Source organism: Oncorhynchus keta, chromosome 12, assembly GCF_023373465.1.
Source record: "Oncorhynchus keta strain PuntledgeMale-10-30-2019 chromosome 12, Oket_V2, whole genome shotgun sequence".
NCBI lineage: Eukaryota > Metazoa > Chordata > Actinopteri > Salmoniformes > Salmonidae > Oncorhynchus > Oncorhynchus keta.
In genome coordinates this window covers 28,816,140-28,829,767 of record NC_068432.1, presented here as the reverse complement: position 1 = coordinate 28,829,767, position 13,628 = coordinate 28,816,140, and the positions used below count along the sequence as shown (strand labels likewise).

At 41.5% G+C, this 13,628-nt stretch overlaps 2 protein-coding genes across 3 annotated transcripts; both read left to right on the top strand.

Annotated features, from left to right (window-relative positions):
* Positions 1 to 1,424: 1,424 nt before the first annotated feature.
* On the top strand, positions 1,425 to 9,380 carry LOC118391239 (RING finger protein 121-like). The gene is made up of 9 exons (XM_035782423.2): positions 1,425 to 1,612; positions 2,518 to 2,555; positions 4,487 to 4,628; positions 4,908 to 5,062; positions 6,373 to 6,480; positions 6,682 to 6,802; positions 6,916 to 7,049; positions 7,646 to 7,747; positions 8,516 to 9,380. The coding sequence occupies exons 1-9, from the start codon at positions 1,535 to 1,537 to the stop codon at positions 8,634 to 8,636; spliced, it is 999 nt and encodes a 332-aa protein (XP_035638316.1). The 5' UTR covers positions 1,425 to 1,534; the 3' UTR covers positions 8,637 to 9,380.
* Positions 9,381 to 9,795: 415 nt separating this feature from the next.
* LOC118391240 (uncharacterized) lies at positions 9,796 to 11,596 on the top strand. Of its 2 annotated transcripts, XM_035782424.2 has the most exons (5): positions 9,813 to 9,930; positions 10,080 to 10,124; positions 10,222 to 10,287; positions 10,494 to 10,623; positions 10,792 to 11,596. In XM_035782424.2, the coding sequence occupies exons 1-5, from the start codon at positions 9,906 to 9,908 to the stop codon at positions 11,051 to 11,053; spliced, it is 528 nt and encodes a 175-aa protein (XP_035638317.1). In that variant the 5' UTR covers positions 9,813 to 9,905; the 3' UTR covers positions 11,054 to 11,596. The 2 variants fall into 2 exon arrangements, with proteins under 2 accessions (XP_035638318.1, XP_035638317.1); XM_035782425.2 differs by lacking the exon at positions 10,080 to 10,124 and having other exon boundaries at positions 9,796 to 9,930.
* Positions 11,597 to 13,628: the final 2,032 nt, after the last annotated feature.

Here is a 13,628-nt window from a genome sequence, read left to right as displayed (position 1 = left end):
ACATGGCACATTCTTGACATTCTTGTTAGCAATCTGGCTATCCAGAATCACAACAACACGCTGACTTCTGCCCCACGGAAGCGCGCACATCGTTTTGTGATAACGTCAGCTAACCCATCTATACCACAGATAGAACAATGAGACAGAACAGTTTTGCATTTATTTTGGCATTGTCTACATGTAAATAAATTATGGAAAGATATTCATAGTTTTATCATTGTTAATATTCTTGATGACTTTTTTTTATTTTTTATGGGAGAATGCGCTGCTTGGTTTCCTTAGCTATAGTAAGGATAACGAAAAACAATTTTACCTCATAAATGTATTTGTGCTGATGGCAAAATGTCATATTCATAAATGTAAATTCACTAATAAAAAAACACTCTTCCATGTTTACTATGAGGAATTTGAGCAGTACATTAAGACTATTCTACATTCTTATAATAAGAAAGCTTTTAAAACAATCAATATGTGTGTATTTTTAAGGTCTTTGTATAATCTGTCCTTTGTTGTACCCCCTAGTGTATGTTATCATTGCCTGTTTGTATACTTCTTGTGTGGTTTTTCTCCAAAATATAAATAAAATAACAATATTTCACCAGATGTATACATGTGAAGCATCCAGTTGGTGTTTCCACTCACTTCCAAATATGGTAATATGGTGATGAGCTGAAACCCAGTGGCCGGCAGTTGAAGAAGATGAAGCAGATAGATTTTTGCCGACATTTTGCACATTTTTCATCGATCTCCACGCAGTTTTCTGTTTCCAAAACTAGAATATGTAACAGAATGGACTGCATTTTGTAGACTTTAACAGTTTGTAAAAATTGCAATTTTTACAAGGAGTGCAAGGGCGAATTGAGTTATTCACAGTGGTGGAAAAAGTACCCAAAACTCATACTTGAGTAAAAGTACAAATACTTAAATAGAAAATGACTCAAGTAAAAGTAATATTCCTTTAAAATACTCCTTTAGTAAAAATCTAAAATTATTTGGTTTTAAATATACTTAAGTATCAAAAGTAAATGTAGGTGCTAAAATATACATAAGTATCAAAAGTAAAAGTATCAAAAGTAAAAGTACAAATAATTAAAACAATCCTTATATTAAGCAAACCAGACGGCACAACTGTCTTGTTTTTAAAATGTATGGATAGCCAGGGTCACACTCAGACATCATTTACGAACAAAGCATTTATGTTTAGTGAGTCCACCAGATCAGTGTCAATAGGGATGACCAGGAATGTTACAGTACACCACGGATTATTCCACACACGCGCTTCTCAGAGTAGGCGTTCCCTAACGGACATATGCAAACAAATGCTAGAATACGACAATAGGATCTGACTAGCTCGTGCTGCCCATATCCATTCTCGTTTATTCTCACAATTATACATTCATCTTGGGTTAGTTATAAAAAATATTTGTCTAACCTGTTTACAAACGGAAAAGAACTCGCGTGCAGTGTTTTGATTGGCCCTCGTTTTTTCCAAACCGGAAATGGCATCCGTTCGGAATTGACAGCACTCCCGAAGATGGCGGGGGTGTTTGAGGTGGAGGTTGATGGTGTAGAACACGATCATGGACTCGGACATCACGATGAGACAAATCAGGTTAGGGTACCACATGTGTTACCGTTGTAGAATCCGAAAACAACAAACAGCGTGAATTGTAAAGTGCTCACATTGCGTTGCAGCCAATATGGACTAGACCTGCCTCTTGCACCGGCTAGTGAACGTCACACGATGTTAGCTTTGCTAGTTAACTTCCCAGCTCTCTTCCCTTTTAGCTAGACAGGTAGGATATCATTGAGTGCATTTCTCTATTGAGTGCATTAGGAAACCAAGTAATATTATAGTGCAGTCAGCTAAAACACAAACGTACAACTTCAAGGGCCATCATCATCACGCCCTTGTCTTGTACGTGGTAGCTGATAGCTAACGTAAGCTAACTATTTAGCTTGGTTGCTATATAAGTAGCCACAGATAGCTAACTAAATAGATAATTCTGGTTTAGCTGCCCCCAAATTGCTGCCTTTGCTTGACAACCCGTTTCCTATTGCAATAGTGTCAAGGATGTAGCTAGTACTCATTAGATGTCACGCCATGTAATAGCTGATGTGGCAGACAGAGTCAAAGGTCATCTAGTTGACGCATAATCCATCCTCTCTCCTGGTAGCCTGAGCTCTCTAAAAACTGTTTTGGACCAAAGGCTAGTTAGTGTTCTCACCATTTAACTATAATGGACAGAAACCGTGCCTATGCTCTTTTTTGGCCAGTAGTGTTCATCCCTTTTAGTATTCACATGTCTGTCCACTACCAACAGCCTCCCAACCCACATGATCAGAATACAGACTGATTTAGAATTACTATTTTTGATGCAATAATTGTAGTTTGTAGATATATTGTGACTGTTTAATTCAGAAGTTCTATGTGACTGTATTTGTATGTAGATTTCTAACTAATGGATTTCGAAGCATTTGGAATAATTGTGAATGTCTGGTTTGTTTTCACTTTAGGTCGACTTGTCCCATCTGTCACCGGAGGAGAAGTGGAGGTCAGTCTCTTCCCAATTATTCATTCTGACTGCAAATTAGATTTACAGTTGAAGTCGGAAGTTTACATACACCTTAGCCAAATACATTTAAACTCAGTTTTTCACAGTTCCTGTCATTTAATCCTAGTAAAAATTCCCTGTCTTGGGTCAGTTAGGATCACCACTTAATTTTAAGAATGTGAAATGTCAGAATAATAGTAGAGTGATTTATTTCAGCTTTTATTTCTTTCATCACATTCCCAGTGGGTCAGAAGTTTACATACACTCAATTAGTATTTGGTAGCATTGCCTTTCAATTGTTTAACTTGGGTCAAATGTTTCGGGTAGCCATCCACAAGCTTCCCACAATAAGTTGGGTGAATTTTGGCCCATTCCTCCTGACAGAGCTGGTGTAACTGAGTCAGGTTTGTAGGCCTCCTTTCTCACACACGCTTTTTCATTACTGAAATCACACATTTTCTATAGGATTGAAGTCAGAGGTTTGTGATGGCCACTCCAATACAGTGACGTTGTTGTCCTTAAGCTATTTTGCCACAACTTTGGAAGTATGCTGGGGGTCATTGTCTATTTGGAAGACCCAATTGCGACCAAGCTTTAACTTCCTGACTGATGTCTTGATGTTACTTCAATATATCCACATCATTTTATTTCCTCATGATGCCATCTATTTTGTGAAGTGCACCAGTCCCTCCTGCAGGAAAGCACCCCCACAACATTATGCTGCCACCCCCGTGCTTCATGGTTGGTATGGTGTTCTTCGGCTTGCAAGCCTCCCCTGCAAGCCTCCCCCTTTTTCCTCCAAACATAACGATGGTCATTATTGCCAAACAGTTCTATTTTTGTTTCATCAGACCAGAGGACATTACTCCAAAAAGTACGATCTTTGTCCCCATGTGCAGTTGCAAACCATAGTCTGGCTTTTTTATGGCGGTTTTGGAGCAGTGGCTTCTTCCTTGCTGAGCGGCCTTTCAGGTTATGTCGATATAGGACTCGTTTTACTGTGGATATAGATACTTTTGTACCTGTTTCCTCTAGAATCTTCACACGGTCCTTTTGTGTTGTTCTGGGATTGGTTTGCACATTTCGCACCAAAGTACGTTAATCTCTAGGAGACAGAAGTGCTCCTTCCTGAGCAGTATGACGGCTGCGTGATCCCATGGTGTTTATACTTGCGTACTATTGTTTGTACAGATGAACGCGGTACCTTCAGGCATTTGGACAATTCTCGCAAGGATGAACCAAACTTGTGGAGGTCAACAACATTTTTTTCTTAGGTCTTGGCTGATTTCTTTTGATTTTCCCATTATGTCAAGCAAAAAGGCACAACGTTTGAAGGTAGGCCTTGAAATACATCCACATGTACACTTCCAATTGACTCAAATTATGTCAATTAGCCTATCAAAAGCTTCTAAAGCCATGACATAATTTTCCAAGCTGTTTAAAGGCACAGTCAACTTAGTGTCTGTAAACTTCTAACCCACTGGAATTGTGATACAGTGAGTTATAAGTGAAATAATATGTCTAAACATTTGGAAAAATTACATGTCATGCACAAAGTAGATGTCCTGACCAACTTTCCAAAACTATAGTTTGTTAACAAGAAATGTGTGGAATGGTTGAAAAACAAGTTTTAATGAATCCAACCTAAGTGTATGTAAACTTCCGACTTCAACTGTTCGTCACAAAAGTTAAGTCAGGTTCAACATTATCTTGTTTTGATGCAGTCAGATTTTTGATGTACTGTAGAGCCCTTAGTTTATCAATGTTTCCTACCAATGGAAACTAGTATGAATGTAACTATTATAAGAATCTATCCAGATACTTAGTGAATGATCATATTAGATACCCAGGCCTGAGCACTAGGTTGATTGTAGTATGTGTGTGTGTGTGTGTGTGTGTGTGTGTGTGTGTGTGTGTGTGTGTGTTCATAGGTTGGAGCATGCCAGGATGCATGCAAAACACAAGGGTCATGAGGCCATGCACGCTGAGATGGTGCTGATCCTCATTGTCACCCTAGTCATCGCCCAGCTGGTCCTTGTGCAATGGAAACAGAGGCATCCCAAGTCCTACAATGTAAGACACACAGACAATCTCTCTCACACACTGCACAGTCATGCTCACTCAGACACATAAACACACGCTGACTTGCGTGCAAAAGAGGAAGCCCACAGCATGTCCTGCAAATACCTGCAGGCAAATAATCCAAATCACAGTTCACGTACTGTACAGACAAAACGTCCACAGACCAGCTTCTTCAACTCTACACAGTCTGGTTCTCTGGGTTATTCAGCCTCAAATTGAACTATAAGTGTCTGTGTGCATCTGTACTTTAAAATGTGTGTTCTCTTCTAGCTGGTGACTCTGTTCCAGATGTGGGTGGTTCCTCTGTACTTCACCACCAAGCTTCACTGGTGGAGGTTCCTTGTCACGTGGTTCATCTTCTCTGTCGTCACTGCATACGTTACCTACCGGGCCACACGTAAGCCACTGGAGTGCACTACGCCTAGGTAAGGCCCTATACACAAGGCCAAGTAGTGTCTACACACACTAATTTGACCTGCCAACATGCACGCATTTTGCGTACCAACTACGCAATTCTCTGTCCATGTACAAGATCCGAGTTACAAGTATGCAGAAATTAATAGGGCCTTATTTTTTTAAACGTTTTAAAATCCACTGAGTAAATCTAACATGGGTCCTAATTCCCGAGCTGCAACACAGACATGTACAGAGTTTGTGTCAACGGACATGGAGATGAATACATTATTTGACGTAGATACCCCGTGTCTGCCCCTCCTGTTTGTTGTGATGCTGAGTTTGCCGACTGTCAGCTGTACGTAAACACATAGACAAATCCATTTTTGACTCTGTGTGTTGTGGAAAGGTAAACACTAATCACATTTGCTAGTGAAAAAATTAAATACAAATACAAAAAATAACTGGTCGCATTTGAGCGAGTGTGATATACATTTAATTCTGCGTCCCGTTCGTTGTATTTTCCACCTAACATTACGAGGATCACGCAACCTGATACACTGTAACTGTAAGCAAAAAAGTATAAAGTTAAAAAAGTAAGTATAATCCAAAATAAATCTAAACATCTTGACATTAAATGGAGTCTGGAGTTTAGAAGCTGAAGAATGAATGAGTGTACGGTATTAGCTATAGAGGCAATGTTTCTAAAATACCTTTCCACTAGATTTGAGATTTTATCAATTTCTAAAATCTGAAATGATGTATACAATAGGCACCTTTACAAAGGCTGAAACAGCAGACTCTTCTAGTGAACAGTGTTCAGATCCTCTTTGCTCAAGCCTACTTAAGCTTTGTGTAGCCAGTTTGCGGTCTGTGTCGTTGCGCTTGTTTGTTTTTGTTTTTATGTTTTCAAATTATTTTGCTTCTAGTGTTTATTAGGAACCATGTTTAAAAAGCCAATATTTGTGAGCTGGCCCTTGTGATTGGCCCTGTTTGAGAGGTGACACGCGTTCCTCTACTTTAGAGACTAAACTTGGGGGCATGTGCTAAGAAAAACGTTAGGGGAAAGAACCCGAATTCGGCGAGGGCTATGCGTGCGAGTTTAATCTCCAATTTGCCAATTGCGTCTAGCACTCTAAAAAGTTGGCAGGTCTGGATACCTCATAATATACAGAATGCCTAGGTGATGCATGATTAAACGGTCATGGTAAGAGGTCAAAAGCCTCAAACCCAACCAGTCTTGCAGTAAGTGCTACTTTAGTCAAAGAACGGATCTATGTCTCTTCACATTCACCTCAGTTAGCTGAAATATGTCTGAATGTTCACTTGTTTCTGTGGACAGGCTGGTCTACAAATGGTTCCTCCTCCTCTACAAGATCAGCTATGCCACAGGGATAGTGGGCTACTCTGTCGTCATGTTTACACTGTTTGGCATCAACTTGATATTTAGGTAAGTTCTAATTACTTCTTGGAACAATTGTGTATTTATGGACAATACTTGTGGTTAACAAGGATCAATCCTTGTTGTTAGTCATTTTATCTCGGAATCTTTTAAATCCGTTTTGATTTCTAGAAGTGGCGCAGAGCTTTATTTGAGAAGTTGTAACGTTTTAATCATGTTAATAGTGTTGATATTGCTGTTTATTTTCAGAATAAAACCGGAGGACGCGATGGATTTTGGTGTGTCCTTGCTGTTCTATGGTCTGTACTATGGTGTCCTGGGTAGGGACTTTGCTGAAATGTGTGCAGACGTCATGGCATCGACAGTGGGGGTAAGTATCCAGGGCCTGTCAAGTTGATAGTTGTTTAACATTATTTGTTGTAAAGGCTGTGAATCTGTCCAGCAACATTACATTGTATCTCTGTCTGTCCCTGTTTTCTCTAGTACTACAGTGCGTCTGGAATGCCCACCAAGCACCTCTCTGACAGTATCTGCGCTGTGTGTGGCCAGCCCATTCTGGTCGACGTCAGCGAGGAGGGAATCATCGAGAACACCTACAGACTATCCTGCAACCATGTGTATCCTTTATCATCTAAGAAATAGTCTCTCGATAAATATGCATGTTGGAGCGTGATGTTGTGGTAGAACAGGTTTGTCTGTTGCATAAAAGCTGTAACTGTCAGTCTGTCATGGAAAACGTGGTGTACGAACACAAAAGCCAAAGGGAAATTGACCGAACAAACATGTGCATGAGATGTGACTGTTGAACATTAGTAACACTGTACCATGTGCCCATCTCACTTCCTGTTTCTATAAATAATGGTGCCCTATGTCGTCTCCTGTAATGATTCCCTGTAATAGTCTTCCATGAGGTGAATTGTCACATGTTTTATGGCATTTGTGGTTTCTATGTTCACATTGATGACGTCATATTTTAATAGCTTACTGGTCTGAGCTTACTGATATGGTTATTACAGTGTGCCACAGGGAAGTAGGAAAATAACGTCCAGTATTCTGTATTTTACCAAGCAGTGAGCTATGCCTACAGCATTTGACTAGATATGACCTAAAGTCATATTTGGCCATATTTTGCAGTTATTCTCATGTTTTGTTTTAGGGTTGAATACACCACACCTCCACCTTATACCTGGCTCCTTAACTCTCTCTGCCTCAGATTCCATGAGTTCTGCATACGAGGATGGTGCATTGTGGGAAAGAAGCAGACATGCCCGTACTGTAAAGAGAAGGTGGACCTGAAGAGAATGTTCAGTAACCCGTATCCTTTGCTCTTCTGCTCTCATGAGGGTTTGATGTCTAATATGTTTCTCTATCATATTGTGTATGTCTCTATCTTTTGCTTTCATGTTGCAATTTGTCTCAGTCATTGTGACTCATTGTTTCTGTTGGTTAGCACGACAGGGGGTCACACAGTACAGAGGGTCACAGTACAGAGGTTGTTAGTTTCACTCTGCTTGACCATGATGGGAATAGGTTGTGTTGCCTATAATTGCTGCAGTTTTGGGAAGTTTATGTTGATGTTGTTCATGGGAACTTTGACCTACATTTACATGTAAACACAAACTGGAACAGGACATTATGGGAAGGGTGGCTTTATGGGACAGATGTGGCTTTGTCTCCATGGAGACACATTGAGTTATTTAACCCAGTTCCTGTTAGCGGTTGTAGAAACTGTCAACATTTAGTAGCTGCTGCCTCTTCTGCTTTAGAGGTGACACATCGTGTTACCATGGGAAACACGCAATACACCTCCCAAATCCTTTCTTGACAACATGGCATACATATTTAATTTCACACACTTTTAATTAAAACAACACCCTAGGGTGAAGAGATTTTTCCTATGGTTTTAAAAAGGGTAGGATATAGTTATTGGAAGATGTTATTGTCCATTCTCCACTATCAAGCCTGATTCTATTAAGGTCCTGAAAGATATCTCAATATATTATCACAGACTGGATATGTGAATTGGTTTAGTTCGGGGGTGGGATCGTCACTTGTTTATATCTCCTTGACCCATAATATGAAGCTGGGAGAAGCCACATGTCATGTATGGACAACTCCTGGACTGGCTCCGCTACCTTGTTGCTTGGCAACCCGTAATCATTGGACTTGTGCAAGGCATCAACTATATCCTGGGCCTAGAGTGATCTGGGAAAGTGGAGTAGAGGGACACACAAGCCGTATGGAGAAGATACTGCACTGGTCTGACTGAGGGAGACTTGGAGGCCTCACCATGGACTCTACGAACATCTATTATAAACTGTGTCTATACCTGTACTATTTGTATAGATTTATAGGCACATAGTATCTGTATTTAAGATTTATTTGAATTTTACAAGTAATCTGGGTTTAGATGTCGGTTTAATTTTTGTTTAGTCAGTCGCAACTAAACCAAATGCAGTGTACATTTCTTAGCTTAGTAAAATGGTTGTTTTTTCATGGAGATGCTTTTTCCCAAAATAATTTGTCTTAACTTTTCTTGTTGATATTTGTTGGATTCTATGGCAATGAGTAGTTAACACTGCTCAGATGAATGAGTGGAGCATTGCAGAGTGACAGTCGTTTTGTGTGTTAAATCTGCGCCTTTTGATAGTGAAGGTCCTGGTTGAATGTGGCTGCTGGGGGGAGAGTTTCTGGTTCCTCAGGAGCACTAGTCTCAGACAGTGTATCCTATCCTACTACAGTCATATTTTTAAGAAGGGCACTGCTTTCTCCAATATACCCTCCTCACGCCTCCCTCAGATGGCCTCTCCTGTCTGTATTCAGCCCAGATGGCTCTCCAGGAACAGATACTGTAAAAGACAATGTTTGCAAGAAGGTGAATAACATTTGATTTTTTGGTTTACTTTCTTGTCATGTTTTTGTTCTGTTAATAAACGTGACACAGTCAAGATCAGGTATAGACATTTACTTAATTTAGACTCGATTTACTAGAATAGCCCATGACCTGGGGGATTTTGTATATACCTTCTTGTATGTCTATTTCTGGGAAAGAAACTTACCAGACCGAAACCACTGGATCAGGATTGGGGGTCGCCCACTGAAATATTGTGTTGTCAGTTCTGTGAGAAAATACAGCATGTTAAAAAAATATTTGTCTGTATTCAACTCCAGTATTTCACATTTGTTAAATGATTCATGTTCATGTGTTAAATGAATCACACTTCATATTATGCTTATGATTTAGGACGCATGATGAACATGACTTGATTGTGTCAAAAGCCACCCTATTCAGTCTGCCATAAATGAGCATAATAACTTGCGCACAGGGAATTCCCTGTGTGTGTGCCAGAGTGCATGTTTATTTAGGGTGGGTGGTTGAGGAAGTGATTGTGTATATATAGTAAGTACATGAGGTAGTGTTGTTAGAACCAGCATTTGTTGACCATCTCACAGCAGTCAGACAGAAGCCCAGTATGAAGTTAACAATTTCTCTCACAGGTAAGCGATCTAACATTCTCTCACACACCTTCACTGATGTATGTTGACTATGGGTATATGATTACTTTCTGCTGCATGTGCATCTACATTTCTGTGTCTGTGTGCCTGTTACACAAAGGCTTAGGGTCTGCTCTATTTCTTCACTACAGCTTTCATGGGATTTTTCTGGGTCCTGCCCTCAGAGGTCTCTACAGGTGTGTGTGTGTGTGTGTGTGTGTGTGTGTGGATCTGCCTGCCTACATGATTTTTCAACATTTCCTAATGTCTCTAAAATCAATTGTTATTGTCTAGATAACACACAGGTGTCATATCCCAGAATTATCCAGCCCATAAGGTCCAGAATAGGAGCTGTTCTAGGTAAGGAATTCTGCTATCTCACAGTTTTTATTCAAATGGTAATATCAATCATGGCCATGGATACTCTGAAGTGTTTATAATCACAGAACCCCAAGTCTTTACCACCGAGATTTAGAACTTGGGTTCTGGGTGTATGGTCTGATAATTATATTCTGGTGTAGATAAGGACCAGGTTTTGGCAAACAGGATGTGCTTGTCATACACAGGAAAGCGGTTGGTTATTGAATGTAAGGCAGACCCAGGCCTTCCTGATGAATTTGCCCTTGTCTACTGGCTGGTCAACGGCACATTCCCAAATGTAGCCTCCACTGATGGCAGAGTATCAGAAACAGAAGAGTAAGTACTGGGGTTTGCATCACATGCAGACATTATTGGAAGCTTTGAAACCTATGCCAAACCATGACTCTTACACGCGTAGAGTAGGCAAAGTGTTCTGTTCAGCTCTTGTACTATATAAAATGTGGAAGGAGTGTTGGCTAAGTGTTATAAATGTGTTGGTTTCAGGTCAGTTTCAGAGGACGGCAGGGTGATCCAGAGGAGTCTGGTGTTTAAGAGCGTGACTGCAGAGGACTTCAGGTCCACCTTTACCTGTGTGATAAACAGCCCAGCTGGGCTTGACCAAAGGACTTTCACACTGGCCAATCACAAGGCTCTATTTCCCCCTCCTTCACCCACTCCCAAAACCGAGGAGAGAACAATGAGAAAAGACACAGGAAAAGGGATCACAGGAAAAAGGATCACAGCAAAACACACTAGCAAGAAATGAGAAGACGGATGGACTTAGTCCACTCATGTATCATCCATAGTTAAGTGAAAAAGACAATGAACACTTATTGACAACAATCCCTTCAATTGCTGTATCTCGTGGCAATAGTCAAGTATGGATTATAATGCAATAATCTAGAGAATAAAAAAAAACTGACGACTAAGAAAAGATGGATGAAAAAGAATACATTAAAATTGTGACCATACACATTTATTTAATGAACTGACTCACAACTGTAACCTAGGTTAAAGACAATTTAGTTCAAGGGAACTTCTCTTCATCTACTGTTATTCTTTCACATCTCTGTTAGAAATGGATTAAGTTGTGTTTTATCATGACAAAGCAACACCATACATGTCCTGGAAGTAGGCAGCCATTGCAAATAAGATTGCATCATGTCATTTGTGTAAACCTTGTAAACACATCCCAATCATTGTGTTTACATTAGCTCACTATTTATGTAAAGCATAATGACAATGTTATATTTTGTGTATAGTCATTAAATGTGTAATGCCCTATAAATATACATTTTCAATGGCTTAATTGGTTTCACACGTCCCTTTGACTCTTATTTTGATAACCCCTCACTGTAGCCCAGTGACCTCACTTCCTCTCTTAGTAGTATAGTGTACTGCTACTGCCACCTTGTGGCTGCTTTTCACATTACAGATTTGCACTTTTCCACAGTTATTACTTTTTTGTTACAAAGCAACCCTGAAGTAGCCAAAGCAATCCTGAAGTATCCATATGTTTCTTCCCCAATTCCCTTAATCTAACAACACTCTTTGTCTTTATAAATACTGTCGTCAGAGTATTACCAGTCAGTGGTTATTCACAAAGTTAGAGCGGCTGTGGCTGTGCGCTTCAGCACCACCCCCATAGCAATTTTAGACAGCACTGCAGGTTGGCGTTCTGTCAGGGTGATGGTTTTCTTTGATCTTCTTTTTGATGATGGAGGCTGTCCTCAGAGACTGACGAGCACTTGCTCTTATTGAGGGCCATGCTCAAGAGGAAGCGCAGGTAGATGTCCAGGTTTCCATCGGGGCTCTGCAGGCCTCTCTCTGGCACTGCAGACTGGGGTTCTTGAACATGAGTGAGAACATGCTTTTCAGCGGCTGCTCCAGGATGTTCTTCCCTGTGCACCTGCAGATGAGGAACACGTAGAGGACAGCCGGGTATTCCTGGATGGTGGGGTGGATGACAAACTGCTCGATCAGGAACTCAATGCACAGGCCACTCTTAGTGACAGCCTCAGCGACCTCCACCCCACAGTCATTCCAGGTGGCCTTGCCAATGACCATCTGGTTCTTCTCGAGCATTGTGAAGGCCAGCTTGCCCAGCTTCATCAGAAAGTCCCTCTCCTCTTCTGGGGTGTGAGGCCGGGCCCCTGGCGCCACGCACACGCAGGTGCACCAAGAGCAAGGGGGTGTACATCAGGGTCAGCCCCTTGGGGAGCTCTACATCCGGCCCCTTCTCCCTGAACGTGAGCTGGAATAGTCCGCACACCACCCAGCAGAACATGGGCGGATGGCACATGATGTGGAGGGTCCTGCAGGTGGTTAGGTAGGTGATCACCATATCAGCTTGTGCCAGGTCCTCAAATCTCCTCCTGAAGTACTCCTTCTGTTCGTCAGTGAAGCCCTCCAACACCTGGTACACAGCTTCTGGGGGCAGGAGACTGGAGGTGAGTGGGCGGGAGATGATCCAGAAGGAGGAGGGGAGCAGGTTGCCCCTGATCAGGTTGGTCAGCACTCGAATGTGGGCAGCACCTTGGTCTCAGGGTAGAGGGCATGGATGATCTCCAGGAGGCAGGTCTTTAGGTCCAGCATGAGGTTCTGCACAGCCACAGACTTCCCCACCCCGGCGATGCCATTGGTGACTACAGACCTGACATGCTTCTCATAGATCATATTGGGGTCAAATATTTGCCTGCAGGTGATCAGCTTCTCCTTGTGATTGGTGGAAAACTTGTCAATCTTTCGGACATCATGCTGGATATTAGGCCCAGCGTTGCCTTCTTCTGTTATGTAGAGATCATTATAGATACTGTCAAAGGCCTTATGCTCTCCCTGCTGGGCAAAGCCCTCGTGCATACTGCTCTACTTCCTCAGCAGAGTGCGTCTCAGCTCATAATGCACCTCACCTGCACAGAGAAAATAGGGGGAAAGGAGAATAAAGGCGCAATCTAGTATATTTCTCCTGTTCAATGGCCATTTCAAATACAGATATGCATGCATCTGTTGGTCACAGATACCGTAAAAAAAGGTAGAGGCGTGGATCAGAAAACCAGTCAGTATCTGGTGTGACCAAAATGTTCCTCATGCAGCACGACACATCTCCTTTGCATAGAGGTGATCCGGCTGTTGATTGTGGCCTGTGGAATGTTGTCCCTCTCCTCTTTGATGGCTGTGCGAAGTTGCTGGATATTAGCGGGAACTGGAACACACTGTCGTACACGTCAACCCAGAGCATCCCAAACATGCTCAATAGGTGACATGTCTGGTGAGTATGCAAGCCATGGAAGAACTGGGACATTTTCAGCTTCCAGGAATTGTGTGCAGATCCTTGCAACATG

Coding starts and splice junctions, on each gene's coding strand:
- LOC118391239 (XM_035782423.2), top strand. CDS start 1,535: ATGGCGGGGGTGTTTGAGGTGGAGGTTGATGGTGTAGAACACGATCAT. Junction 2,556..4,486: donor TCACCGGAGGAGAAGTGGAG/GTCAGTCTCTTC, acceptor GTGTGTTCATAG/GTTGGAGCATGCCAGGATGC. Junction 6,803..6,915: donor TCATGGCATCGACAGTGGGG/GTAAGTATCCAG, acceptor TGTTTTCTCTAG/TACTACAGTGCGTCTGGAAT.
- LOC118391240 (XM_035782424.2), top strand. CDS start 9,906: ATGAAGTTAACAATTTCTCTCACAG. Junction 9,931..10,079: donor GTTAACAATTTCTCTCACAG/GTAAGCGATCTA, acceptor TCTTCACTACAG/CTTTCATGGGATTTTTCTGG. Junction 10,624..10,791: donor AGAGTATCAGAAACAGAAGA/GTAAGTACTGGG, acceptor TGTTGGTTTCAG/GTCAGTTTCAGAGGACGGCA.